Source organism: Rattus rattus, chromosome 8 (genome assembly GCF_011064425.1).
Source record: "Rattus rattus isolate New Zealand chromosome 8, Rrattus_CSIRO_v1, whole genome shotgun sequence".
NCBI lineage: Eukaryota > Metazoa > Chordata > Mammalia > Rodentia > Muridae > Rattus > Rattus rattus.
Window position 1 is genome coordinate 101,160,438 of NC_046161.1, and position 13,085 is coordinate 101,173,522.

Sequence of the window (13,085 nt, forward strand, 5' to 3'; positions counted from 1 at the left end):
ATAAAACAGTGGATATAAGTGATTTGGCTACCAAGCTACTAGACAGTTGGAAAGATCTAAAGGTAAGGAACTTTTCTTCTTGTTTCTGTAACTGAATTATTCAGATTCTGTGTACTATAAATCTAAATAAAAACTGACATTTCCAGCCATGAGTATTTCTGAAACATGGACTATGATCTCTCAGCTGGTGAATAGATGGTTTCCAGTGTTTGTGAGGCCTTTGTGAGAGCCATAGCTGTCAAAGCAGTGTCCAGGTGATGCCTCCTTTTCTCTCACTGAGAAAAGTGTAGCGTATTGGTGATTTTATCAGTTCTTCACATAAAATAAAAATCCATCTAGTATCAAACTTAATATGCAATGACAACAAATGTTTAAATGAATTGGAAATCTAGTGAGTGGGTTATAGAAAATTAACAATGAAATTGGAAAACCTTGCTAATTTAGGAACATCACATTATAAAATATCATAAAATTTAATTTTAGAAAGAACATCGTGGCACTGGTTTATTTTTGAAATAGTTCTGCCCTTAAGTTCTTTTTTTTTTTTTTTTTTTTTTTTTTTTAAAGTTGGACAAACCATATTGACTAGTGGGGGAAGTTAGGCATGGTGGTACATGCCTTTAATCCCAGCACTGGGGAGGCAGAGGGACACGGGAGCCTGGTCTACAGAGTGAGTTCCAGGACAGCTAAGGATATGCATACACATAGAGAGACCCTGTCTCAAAATAAATAACAAGGAGAACAGTCTGGAAACTTTGTCATAGATGGCATAAATGTATGTATATATATTTATATTCTTGGTAAAGAATGTAATAAGATGTGTAGAATTTGCCTTTCAGAAAAACCAATCTGGATCTTGAATAAATAGGAACATAAGAAAATTTGAACCTATGAGAGCTAAATGATTCACTTCAGTTGTAATGGGACTGGGGTCCAGTTTTTGATGACCCTATGGGAGCCGCTTACTTCCTACCTTTTATATTTTCTGTTCCTCCTTTCTTCTCTCAGGGTTGGAACAACTGGATAAGTCAGCAGTGCAGTCTTTTTCGTAGCCAGGTGAAGCTACAAAGCTCATTGCATTAGACTGTGTGGTTGACCCTGTGGGCCTTAGATGGAACTCAAGGAGTAGTTGGTTGTGTGCTGTACTTCCTGTTCACTCCGCTGAGACTTCTTCATATACCAGTGTGTGCTCTTAACATAGTTACACTTGATCGTTTAGAATTGAGCATAAACTCAGATTTAGGGTGAAACCTGACTTTTTAAAATAAATGTAAAGGAAGTGTTGATAGTAAGTCTGTCTGTGATGCCATGTATTAACAGCAGGGATCAGAATTTTGGTTAAATGAGAGGTGCTAGAATGGGTACTTGTTGGACCTTTATTTAAAGCCTGCTTTGTGACAATATAGGTCTTGAAGTTCCTCAGGTGTTTGGAGGTGACTGTCAGCCTGAACAGCAGTACTTTAGTATTAAAGGTGGAGGTAGAGGCAAGGACACAGGTGGACTCGGGAAAGACAGAGAGCCACAGCTTGGTAGAAGAGAGGGTGTTCTTTTAAAGAGGCTTGCTGAGAAGTCTGGTCAACATTTCTCAGATTGTTAAGATAAAATCTCATACCCTTGTCTTAAAATCTGTAAGATGTAAAGCTTTAGGTTTTCTGTGTAGTAGTTTGTAATTGTAACTGTTCTCTGCAATGTATTCAGACCGATACCTGGAACACCTAACCTCACCTTCTAAATACCTAATTTTCAGTCCTACACAATTATTTCTTCTTCTTCTTATCCTTTGAATTCCTATCTGAAAGACCAAAGTAGTTTCACAATAATGTGTATATTAATGATCTTATTGACTTTAGGTTTACGTTTCATTTGTATTTAAAATAAAATATTTAGTTCTTAGATTTCATACTTTGTATTTATCTGACTTCTTAACATCAAGGAAGCATTAAATAAAATTCTCTCTTTTCCACACTTGTTTGTTTGGGCATTGCATTGCTGAGAAACATCTTTACTTACTGTGAACTTATATTTTGTTACATGGTGCTGGGGTTCAATTCTTCTATTCTTTTCAAAAGCATTTACCATATCTCTGATTTCTAAACTTTGATTACTATTGTCTTTTAAGTTCAAAACAAAATGTTAGCTGGCACTTGGCTAGGAGTCTGAAATCAGGAATTGATAAATTGGATATGTTTTGGAGAAACAAACTAATTTCACCATCCCGGCATTGAAAGAGTTAACTACTTCTGTCTGACTTCACCTATGTGTTCAAGAAAACATTAGCTGAAAAGAAAATATCTTATTCTTTCAACCTTACTGATAAATAAATAAGCACCTGTGGCCAAGTACTGTGTTAGTTGCTGATACTTAGTTCATACCAGAACGAATTGGTTGTGGTCGTTTTGACCACTCTAGTTCTCCCTGATCTTGTGGGTCTACTATATATAACATTGCTGGACCTGCACTCCAGTTGTCCTTTCTACACTTTATGGAGTAAAGAACTGAGCAGATAACTTCATACTCTTTAGTCTTGGTTTTGCTGTGAAGACAGACTGACAATAGGGATCATCAATAAAATGTAAGAGGGTGGGAGGGAAGGGAATGAAGCTTCATGAATTACTCTTTGTCCTCCCAGATCTGATGGTGATCCCCCTTGTAACTTGAACCATTTCCATCTAGCTTCTCAGGGCAGCAAGGAGCTTGTTAACATCACCAGCTGACCATGTGTCTCCTTTTCTCAACTCCATTTCCAACTTCGTGCTGAAGAAAAGCGAGAACCTAGCGTGCATTCTGTGAAGAAACAGGAAGATGGTTGGGAAGTTGGATGATGCATGAAAAATATAATAGGTGAAAAGAGGACAGAGGTGGTTAACTCACTGGCGCCGGCATTATTTTGGTGCGTCCATTGTCAACAATTGTTGTCGTTCCGGGAAAATCCCTACTTCTGACGAGAAAGGATTAAGTGAGCTGCTTTTCTATACCTTGTATACACAGGGCCCCTGCCTAGGCGTGAGGGCACTTACTGTGCACAGTCCTCCTAGAGGGGCCCTCACACCACCCAGTACACTGCTTCCTAGATCATGCTCATTTTCACATACAGATAAGCCGGGCTACATTTTCAGCAGCGACATGTGCATCTATTTCTGTGTAGAAGAATTGCTGTACGTCATCTGTCCTACTGAAAATGTAGCCTAGATTTCACAAGGCAAAACAACGATTACAAGTAATTAATTATAATTTAACTGGAAAAATTTTCATTCAATTGGGTCATATGAAAAGGAGGTAAGGGTCTCATGAATTTGACAGTTTGAATTGCTCTTCACATCAAGAGGTTATAATTAGTAATTTAAGGTCTTCTTTACAAACACTTAGATATAGGATGTGCATCTCTCCTTCTGGTCACCATGGGTAGGTGATTTAGAGACAGATGCTTTCTAGGAATGATAAGTTAGTACTTCTTAATGATTGCTCCTTTTCTCTTATTCCATCCTTTTTTGTAGGCACTGCTTTTACAATACACTATTTTAGCCAGGCCTGGTGGTGCACGACTTTAGCCTCGGCACTCAGAAGACAGAGGCAGGAGAGTCTGTGAGTTCACGGCCAGCCTGGTCTACATAGTGAGTTCTAGGACAGCCAAGGCTATGTAGAGAGACCCTGTCTCAAGACCAAGCCACTGTTTGATTAGGAAATTCAACATTAAACTTTCTTGATAGAAGCTTGAAATATAATTACCTAACTGAATGGTTTTGATTCAATGCTTGGAATTTCATTCCACCACTAATATTGTCTGTAAAAAAGATTTGTACATGAAGTTGCATGTCCTGGGTTTCTGTTAAGTCAGTAGAGTAAAAGAGATTTATGAGCCTACATAGAGTTGCCTCCAGGAAATGCTGCATAGAGAATACTTTTAAGTGTCTCAGTTTCTGTGGTTTTGTTTGTGGGTTTGTTTTTTTTCTCCCCTTTTTTTTTTTTTTTTTTTTTTCTTTTTTCTTTTTTTCGGAGCTGGGGACCGAACCCAGGGCCTTGCGCTTGCTAGGCAAGCGCTCTACCACTGAGCTAAATTCCCAACCCCCTTTTTATTTTTTTGAGAGACAATTTCTCTGTGTAGTCCTAGCTGTGTGGAACTCACTCTGTAGAACCAGGCTGAACTCAGAGATCCACCTAGCTCTGCCTCTGAGTGCTGGCATCAAAGGTGTGCACCACCACCAACAGGCTTAAGTGGTTGTTGTTTTTAAGATCAAAATGCTCTAACACTTACTGGTTTGCTATTGTTTGTTTTGTTCTGGTAAGAGACAGGGTCTAGCTCTAATAGTCCAGGTGCAGGATTAGAGGTATGCACTGTAGCTATGTGCCAGCACTCTTACAGTGAGGTATTCGCTGCCACCCCCTTCCCTGCCCACCCCTCAAGTTAGGGTCTCACTATGTAGTTCCTACTGCCCTGGGGCTCACTAGCCACCACTTCGGCCAAAGAAAACGCCATCACTGGCTGAGGTCACTTTATTTAGTGGTCCATTTTGTTATATAAACTACTTGTATCTAAATAGTAGTCCATCTTGTTTGGTACCCTGTAATCCCCCAGAGATTGAGGGAGAAGGATCATGAATTGGAAGCCAGCCTGGTTACATAGTAAGATGTCTCAAAAGGCAAGATAGCAATTAGAGATTTGGGGCACTGCCAGTTTTGTTTCCAAAGTGGCTGTGCTCCATGCTTGTATATTATATATTGTTTATTATATATTGTATATTATATATTGTCTATGGCTACTCCAGTGATAGACTTTGGTAATTCCACAGAGAAGTGATAAAGATTGTAATGTTTGTTCTGTCCTTTCCAGAAAAAGTTTACCAAAACCTATTTTAATGATAAAGCATAGAATTTGCTAAGTGAAGTCATTTTTACTTTATACATTTCGGTGTCTATTGCCTGTGAAGGTAATTTTTGTAGTTAGGTCCTGACTTTGTTTAGGAAAAACAGTTTAGATGCAAGGCTATGAGGGGCCGAAGAGTATTGAACATTATAGAAAGAGTTTCCTAATGGGAGAAGACGTCAGGAATGTTTCCTCAGGACCATGATACACTGGTCAGTAACTTGAGAGTTTTCTGGTGTAAGTTAAGCCACATAAATTTTTCTAGCTAGTGAGTTTTAAATTTCAAATAAAGTTTCAAACTTAGAAACATCTAGGAAGGTTCTGTGTGTATTCTACATGATACGCATATTCTAGTGTTAGATATGTAGAAGATTGGCTAAAAATTCCTCCATGCCATGTATTCAGACCCTACAATGTTAATTTTTTGCCAAAATTAATTATTTTAAGTTAGATACATGTTCCTATGAGGAATATTGCCATGTTTTTGACAGAGCGCTCTGTGGTTCCATTACTGAAATCATGAGCTTTGATCACATTGCCGAAGTGTCTCCGAGGCTTCTCCAGAGTTGCTGTTCACTTGGGGATGGCGGCTCATGCTGTGATGTCATCACCAAAAGGATCATACGTCCAGGCCAGCCTGGGCCAATGTGTCTATACATTGAGACACTATCTCCCTTCATTTAGATGAAAAAAAAAATACTACATGGGGAGTAATTTCGGAACTCTGTAAAGTTGTGTTTTCATGGGATGTGTCTGAGTCACTGATTGCCTAACTGCTTTCAGATTTGTGGATTCTCATTCTCTTGGGTGGATTATGCTGTATTAATTCCAGTATTTGATGCTTACACTATCTGTTTGGCCAGTGAAAACCCCTTCTTGTTAGCTTCTGTCTCACTGATTTATTTTTGTTTTAAAATTTCTGGCATAGCCTGTTGTTCCAGGTCCAGTTTGTACTTGGCCTTTCTATCTTTTAATTAGCCTTTTTTTTCCCCAAGAAATACTTATTCTTTCTGGTGGGAAACTTTATTTATGTGATATTTTTAAAGTTATTTGCCACCAAGCCTGAGGACCTACTTGAGTGTGATACTTGGAATCCATATAGTGGAAGGAGGAACCTCCATATGTGCCCTCCATGTGTGTTGGTGGCATGCGTGCCCATACAGGAATACATTTACACAAGGACGTAGATTTCTCTAACATTTTTTAAGGCAGACCCTGTCGTGTCTCTCACTCTTTGCTTTCAATATATTATCCTTGGTTTTCTTTTAAAATTATAGATGAGACTAAGAGGACTCGGTAGTAGCATTGCATAAACCCCTTAATTTACAGAAAGTAAAGTAGTAAAGAGCAAAGTCTATGGAAACAAACATTATGTCTGTCTAATCTTTTTTTTTTTTTTTAAGATTTCTTTAATGTGTATACAGTGTTGTGCCTTCATTGTATGCCTACAGGCCAGAAGAGCACACCAGATTACATTACAGATGGTTGAGAGCCACCATGTGGTTGCTGAGAATTGAACTCAGGACCTCTGGAAGAGCAGTCAGTGCTCTTAACCGCTGAGCCATCTCTCCAGCCCATGTCTCTAATCTTGCCCAGTAGTGTTTCTTGTATGGGAGCCATGTTATCTGTTCATACATGTTCTCCTTTCCTCATCAGGCATACTATTCTCCTTGTTTAGAATATCTTTTTTTTTCTAGCTTTACAAATTGAATTTATGGTTTTAGTCATCCTTTATAAAATGCATTATAGTATTATTGACAGATTATAGAAATTACTTGCATAGATGTTAGTTCTCTTTTCTAAACATGTTATCCTTAAGGGTATGAGCCATTAGTTTTTTATTTTTGAAATAGACTCTTCATATGTGACTGGCTTGGAACTTGCTTTGTATACCAACCTGACAGTACATTGGTCTGATGATTCTGTGCTTCTGTTTCCTGGGTGCCAGAATCATAGTACTGTGTCATGTGGCCCAGGTGGTTGATTGGCCTGGTCATTTGTTCCTTCCATCTGTCCTTTGTTTTTTTCTGAGACAGGGTTTCTCTGTGTAGCCTTGGGTGTTCTGGAACTCTCTCTAGATCAGGCTAGCCTCAAACTCAGATAGGCCTGCTTCTCTGCCTCCTGGGTGCTAGGATTAAATGTATGCGCCACCTCCAGACCAGCTTCAGGATAGCTTCTCAATGGCTGTGGTAGGAGTGGTGTTCTAGTATCTCTGTAGTACTGATTTGCGTAACCATTTTTCCCAAGTAGTCGATGATAACTCAGTATCTAGAATCATCTTCTAGAAGTACAATTTTGTTCGTGTCAGTGTCCTTTTTTTTTTTTTTTTTTTTTAATGGTTCTACATTTATGCTGTTACTTTTTTTTTATTTAATGTTGCTTGTATGCACAGCATGGTCTGACCCCCACCTATGTCTACAATTCATGTCAGGTCACTCTAGTCCAGCAGACACAGTCAGGTGCTAATATTTTGTATTTTCTTTTTCTTGAAACTTGTTTTTCTTTTAGGTTTCTCTTAAGGTTTTTCCTTTCCCATGGGAAATGATTCTTGTTTTCCCAGACAGTATCTTTTTCTACTCTCTTCATACATTCTCATCACATCCTTCCAGTAAGCCAAATGGCATTTCACAGCAGTACTCGGAGCAAGGGCAGTGATGGCTTTGCTGTCGGCCTCTGGAGCATCCTCAGTGTTGTACTTTTCAGAGCCTGGCCCTTTGTAAATACTGGAGTCTACTTTTTCAAAGTGAAGTCTCTGAGAGCATGTTACTCCTTAAATCTCTAGTGCGAGTTTTGTGTTCGATGGGTAATCAGAAAATATATACATAGATATCATGGGATCTTTTCAGCCTGTCATGTATGTGGTAGTGTTTTTGTCAGCTGCAAAACAGACAGAAAACACCATGAAATTGTGGTTTAGCTTTTGGCTGAGGAAGCTGGCTCTGGTTTTCTGATTAAGTGCTCTGTATTCACCTGCTCTTTATTCTGCACAGATTACTGTAATTTGTTTTTTCTTCTTGCCAAGCAGCCCATGGAGTTGTGTGACTGAGAAGCTAGAGATTGAAGTTCTTTCTGTAGTGGTTTTCAACCACTGATTGAACATTAAAGGACATTCACATCTTCTGAAATTATGTGGGTGTCTAAGCTTTTCTGTTATGTAGCTAAAGCAGCCTCTCTAATAAAAGTGTATGTGGGTGTCAGATGGGAGAGGGATGAATTGTGCTGCAAAAGATATTTTCTGTCTGACTTGGGCATTATTAGTAGGGCCCACTCTTAACTTCAGGAGGACTATGATTACTTTATGTATAAAACATAGTGGATATAATTGCATTTGAAAAGTGTAAGAAAAGCCTTAGATTTGGATTTAATTTAGTTTTATTAGATTTAAAAATAAATCTAAAATTGGAGACATTTAACCCTGATTCTGATTACCCATTTAATGATTGCTATTCTATTTCCATATGCTTTCTTTCCTGCCCAAGTATTTTGTACTGACCTTTGGCTCTTTGGCCACAAGAACTGTGTTAGCTGTTAACTTTTTTTTAAAAAAAAAAATTATTTTATGTATGTGAATACACTGTAGCTGTCTTCAGACATACCAGAAGAGAGTATGGGATCCCACTATAGATGGTTGTGAGCCACCATGTGGTTGCTGGGATTTGAACTCAGGACCTGTGGAAGAGCAGTCAGTGCTCTTAACCGCTGCACCATCTCTCCTGTCCCCAGCTACTAATTTTCAATGCTTCATGAGTTAGCCTAAGCCCAGCATATATAGAGAGAATAAAAGTGAGCATTGCTAAGGTAGATTCTTTGAACTGTAGTCAAGATGGGCAGGAGAACCTGAGGAGGAGAGGGTAAGGTGCTGCCTTAGTAACCAGGTCTTCACCAAGAAGATGTGGGTGCGCAGCACTAATCCTTTGGTACCATCCCTAGAGCTGCTTCAGAGATGTGTGGTCTTTTTCTTTTCTTTGAACCTAAAAAGGCCATTCTTGTATGCAGTCCAAAATGCATATAATGAAATGTTTTTTTCCTACTTCTATCTCCTGTGGATCTCAGGCAGTCAACTATGATTATTTTGTACATCCCTCCAGAAAGAAATCATGCTTATTATGCATATACATGGCCAACTTTTAAATTTGTTTTTTTTATTTTTATTTTCAGTCAGTATGTAGTCTAGCCAGGCCTGGAACTCATTCTGTAGACCTGGCTGATTTGGAACTCATGTCTGCCTGTCTCTGTCTTGTTTACCACCACACCCAACCTGCTTTTTACATTTGTATTTTGTACCAGTTATAAAGAGTATTTTTTATAGAAGTATGGTATAGGTTTTATAAATAAATATACATGATTGAATCGGTCCCTGGTTACATCCATGTGTGTTGATCCCTTTCTTTAACAGTGCACACTTACACATTGCTAGGTAGTTGTTTGCATTATTTGTTACTGTGATAAGCACCCATATTGTTCAACCTAGTTACGCTTGTTTAACTTTTTATCCCTTTCATCCCTCCTCCTCCCCCCACCCCCTGGTCGTATTTTTGAGACAGGGTTTCTCTGTGCATTCCTGGCTCTCCTAGAACTGGCTCTGTAGAGCAGGCTGGTCTCAGATCCACTTGTTTCTGCTGGGATTACAGGGGTGTGCCTGTGTGTGTAGCTTGTGCTTCCTTCTCTCTCTTTGTAACCATCTAATATGATGGTAGCATGCATACTGTTGACGATTATGAATGTGACACACAATTTAGAATTTAAGTCTCAGAATGTCCATAGTCTTTGTGTAGGTATTTTAGAATTGCTTTCTGGAAGAATCAGTTTCAAAATCTTACAAATCTAAGAAATGCCTTTAATTTATTTCCTTTTGTTTGACAGATACATAGTTAACATTTTAAAATTAAATTTTCTTTAGAATGAAAATACTGGACCTGTAGTGTGTTTAGTGGTAGAATATGCATCTGATATGGTCAAGCACCTGGCTTCAGTGTCACTACTGAAGTCTGAAGCCTCCCCCCCACCCCCCACTTTTGAGTTTCTTGGGTGTCTCTGGCTGGCCTCAAATTCAGATACCATATATGTGTAGCTGAGGATGACTGTGGACTTTAGATCATCCTCACTCCACCTTCCAGGTGCTGGGGTGGTAGGCATTCATCACCATCCCTGGCTGTGTGGTACCTGGGTTTCGCAAATACTGATGCCAGAGGTGTCAAAGCCCTCGGAGCATCAGGAGCAGCATCATTACTTGAGGTTCTGAGCCACTTACAGTGTGGGTGCTGGGAACTGAACTTGGGTTCTCTTCAGCCCTTCATTATGTTTTTCTTCCATGGAGTTAATTTTTTGTTCTTCTGACCTGTTGGATTTTCTTTTTTAAGATGTAGAACTTCTTTAATTTTGTTTTTCAGCCTTTCGTTTGACAAAGCAAAACTTGATCTTAGAAAAGTAGGGGTGGTGGTGGCGGCACACACTGTTAATCTCAGCCTTGGAGAGACAGAGAGAGGCAAGGTGGACCTCAAGAGCAGCCTGGTCTACACAGAGAAACCCTGTCTCAAAACAAAACAACAGAAAGAAAGAAAGAAACAAAAGTCTTGGGGAGCTAGACCAGTTAGTAAAGGGGGGGTTTGTCCTGAAAGCCTGAGGACCAGGTTATGATTTTTTTTGTTGTTGTTGTTGTGTTTTTGGTGGAGACTCTTAACCCCTTTTTGTTGTTTGTATTTTCTTTCATTTTTTATTAACTAGTTTTCTTAACTCTACTATCACATTTTTAAATCCAGAGTATATTTACTCTTACTCTAAATTCTTTTCTGTCTATAGATTTATATTCTCTAGTGTGGGTACATTTTCACAAAAACTAGAAAATATTTAGACACTTAGACACATCCCCCAGTTTAATAACTAACTGCCCAGGGTAGTTCTTGTTTCAGGTTAGAGATAAAACATTCAGGTAGATATCTCTTAAATTTGCCTCCTAGGATTTTTGGTATCAAAAATGTTGTGGTGTAATAAAGATTGAATGATTTTGAATGTTGGTCCCAGGCAAAATCTGAATTAGTTTACCTGAAGACTTCTTCTTAAATAAAAGTGTTATGGTTTGAAGGAAAATGATGAGTTAGCTTTTCTGTCACAGAGAATAACCCTAGTACTCTGGAAGTAGAGGCAGGAGCAGCAGGAGTTCAGGGTCACCCTCAGCTACACTCAGCCTCAGGTAGCTTGCATTGTAGGACACCCTGTCTCCAAAAACCAAAAAGGGTTGCCTTTTATATAAAATCTAGGCTTGGCTGATGTCAGATCCAGAACCTTTTTAAGTCTGTTTGGCACGTAATATATGTATTAGGTAGGTAGGTAGGTAGGTAGGTAGGTAGGTAGGTAGGTAGGTAGGTAGGTAGGTAGGTAGATAGATAGATAGATAGATAGATAGATAGATAGATAGATAGATAGATAGATAGATAGAGAGGTAAGTGGGTAGTAGGTAGTAATAGCCTCCTCTTTAGCAGTATTAAAAATATGTGAGACTTAGAACAGAATCAAGTCTCAGCCATCCTTCTGGGTGTGTGTTGTTTTAGAACAGTCTCAAGTAGCCCAGGTTTGCTTGGAACTTGCTGTGTAGCTCAGATTACCTTAAACTTACTTCCTCAAGTATGCAAAGTTGGGACATTGGTATATGTTTTTAGACGTGGTGTTGCTTTTATTTTATGCATTAGCAAATTGGATTTGTTCTTGGCTCACAGCAATTACAGCTTAAATGTGTATGTGTGTTGTTGGGAGTACTTTCTAGGCACTAAAGAAAGGAAAAAGAATGATATCTAAATATTGGATGGAGTGAAGGAATAAGACTTTTTAGGCCTCTCAAGTACAAGAGTTAAACATAGCCATGGTCTCCCAATCATAGTACTGTCTTATAATTCGCCAGTCTCCTGGCCGGGATAAAGAAAGTCATTCTATTTCGAGGGTCAATGTGAGGAGGCAGAATTCAGATAAGTATTTTTTCAGTGTCCTATAACTGTGACATTGTTATTATGGCTTATCACTGTGACATCATTCCTGGTAGAGTTCTCTAATACAGGCTAATTCATTACTATTCATTCACCAGATAGAGTGATCCTACAAAATTTCACAGTAGTTTTCACAATGCTTCATCCTTATCTTTTAAGATATCATGGGACTTTGGTACAATCCATTTCATTTTTAGGAGTTCAGTCTCCTTATACAAAAGTTAACTAGGAGGGAGTAGGTAATAGTTTTCTATGTAGTTTTGCCTTCATAAAGTAGAAGATGAAGTTAGTTAACTTTTAATCTTGGGTACACACTGAAATTTGTTCATTTGTTTTTAAGTGTCCTCTTTACTGCAATCATCTATACTACAGTTATCAATAGTGAATGGTGCTATTGTTATTTTGTGAATATAAGAAATATATATTTGAAAACAAACATGTATTTTATTTAGGCTGGAGAGATGACCCATCAACCAAGAACACAGATGGCCCCTGGTACCCCTGAGGAGCTGAGTTCTGTTCCCAGCACACATACCTGGTGGCTCACAGCCACCTGGTACTCCAGCTTCAGGGGAATTCCAATACCTCTGGCTTGTGGACACCCGTATCATGTATCTATTCCTACTCACACATATACACGTAATTTTAAAAATGGCGTGTGTGTGTGTGTGTGTGTATGCACGCACATGCACCATTGTGCATATGTGGAGGACAATTTTCCTGCAGCTATTATTTTTTTTCAAGTACGTGAGTCCTAGGAATTGAACTCAGAGATACCCTTAACATGCTGAGCCATCTTGCTGGCCTCAGAATACATTTTCAGGTTAATGGTTAATGGTTAATACAATCTTTTTAGTAATTTTCTATGGCACATTAACCATCATAGAATGGATCTTCAACTTTTGAAATCTGTATAATATTTAATTTAAAGCACTTTCCATGAACACTTACAATGCCAGGATCTCAGGGAAAAGAAGGAAGCTGTGTTATCTGTAATTGGGCCTTGGTGTGTATCTAAGTATTCTTTATGAATACTTTAAGTACCTAGATTTTCATAGTATATTCAAACACTGGTTAAACTTCTTCAGATTAATCGGTAGTTGCTGATAAGTAGTAGTTTTACTTTTCTCCAAATGTGGTTATTCAGTGGCATAGAGAAACCAGAGCTAAACCTAGTACCCAAAGCTAGAAACTGACAGCCAAAGGACTGCAGGGGTCTCTGAGAGTAGAGTAGCAAATGGAAGTGC

The 13,085-nt window shown here is 38.7% G+C and overlaps 1 protein-coding gene across 1 annotated transcript in view; it reads left to right on the forward strand.

Annotated features, from left to right (window-relative positions):
• The window catches only part of Setd2 (SET domain containing 2, histone lysine methyltransferase), an 84,426-nt gene that overhangs the window by 41,983 nt on the left and 29,358 nt on the right, over positions 1-13,085 (forward strand). The window contains exon 12 of the mRNA XM_032910769.1: positions 1-62. This exon is cut by the window's left edge and continues 601 nt beyond it. Within this exon, the coding sequence (XP_032766660.1) occupies positions 1-62 (62 nt within the window). The remainder of the gene's footprint in view (positions 63-13,085) is intronic.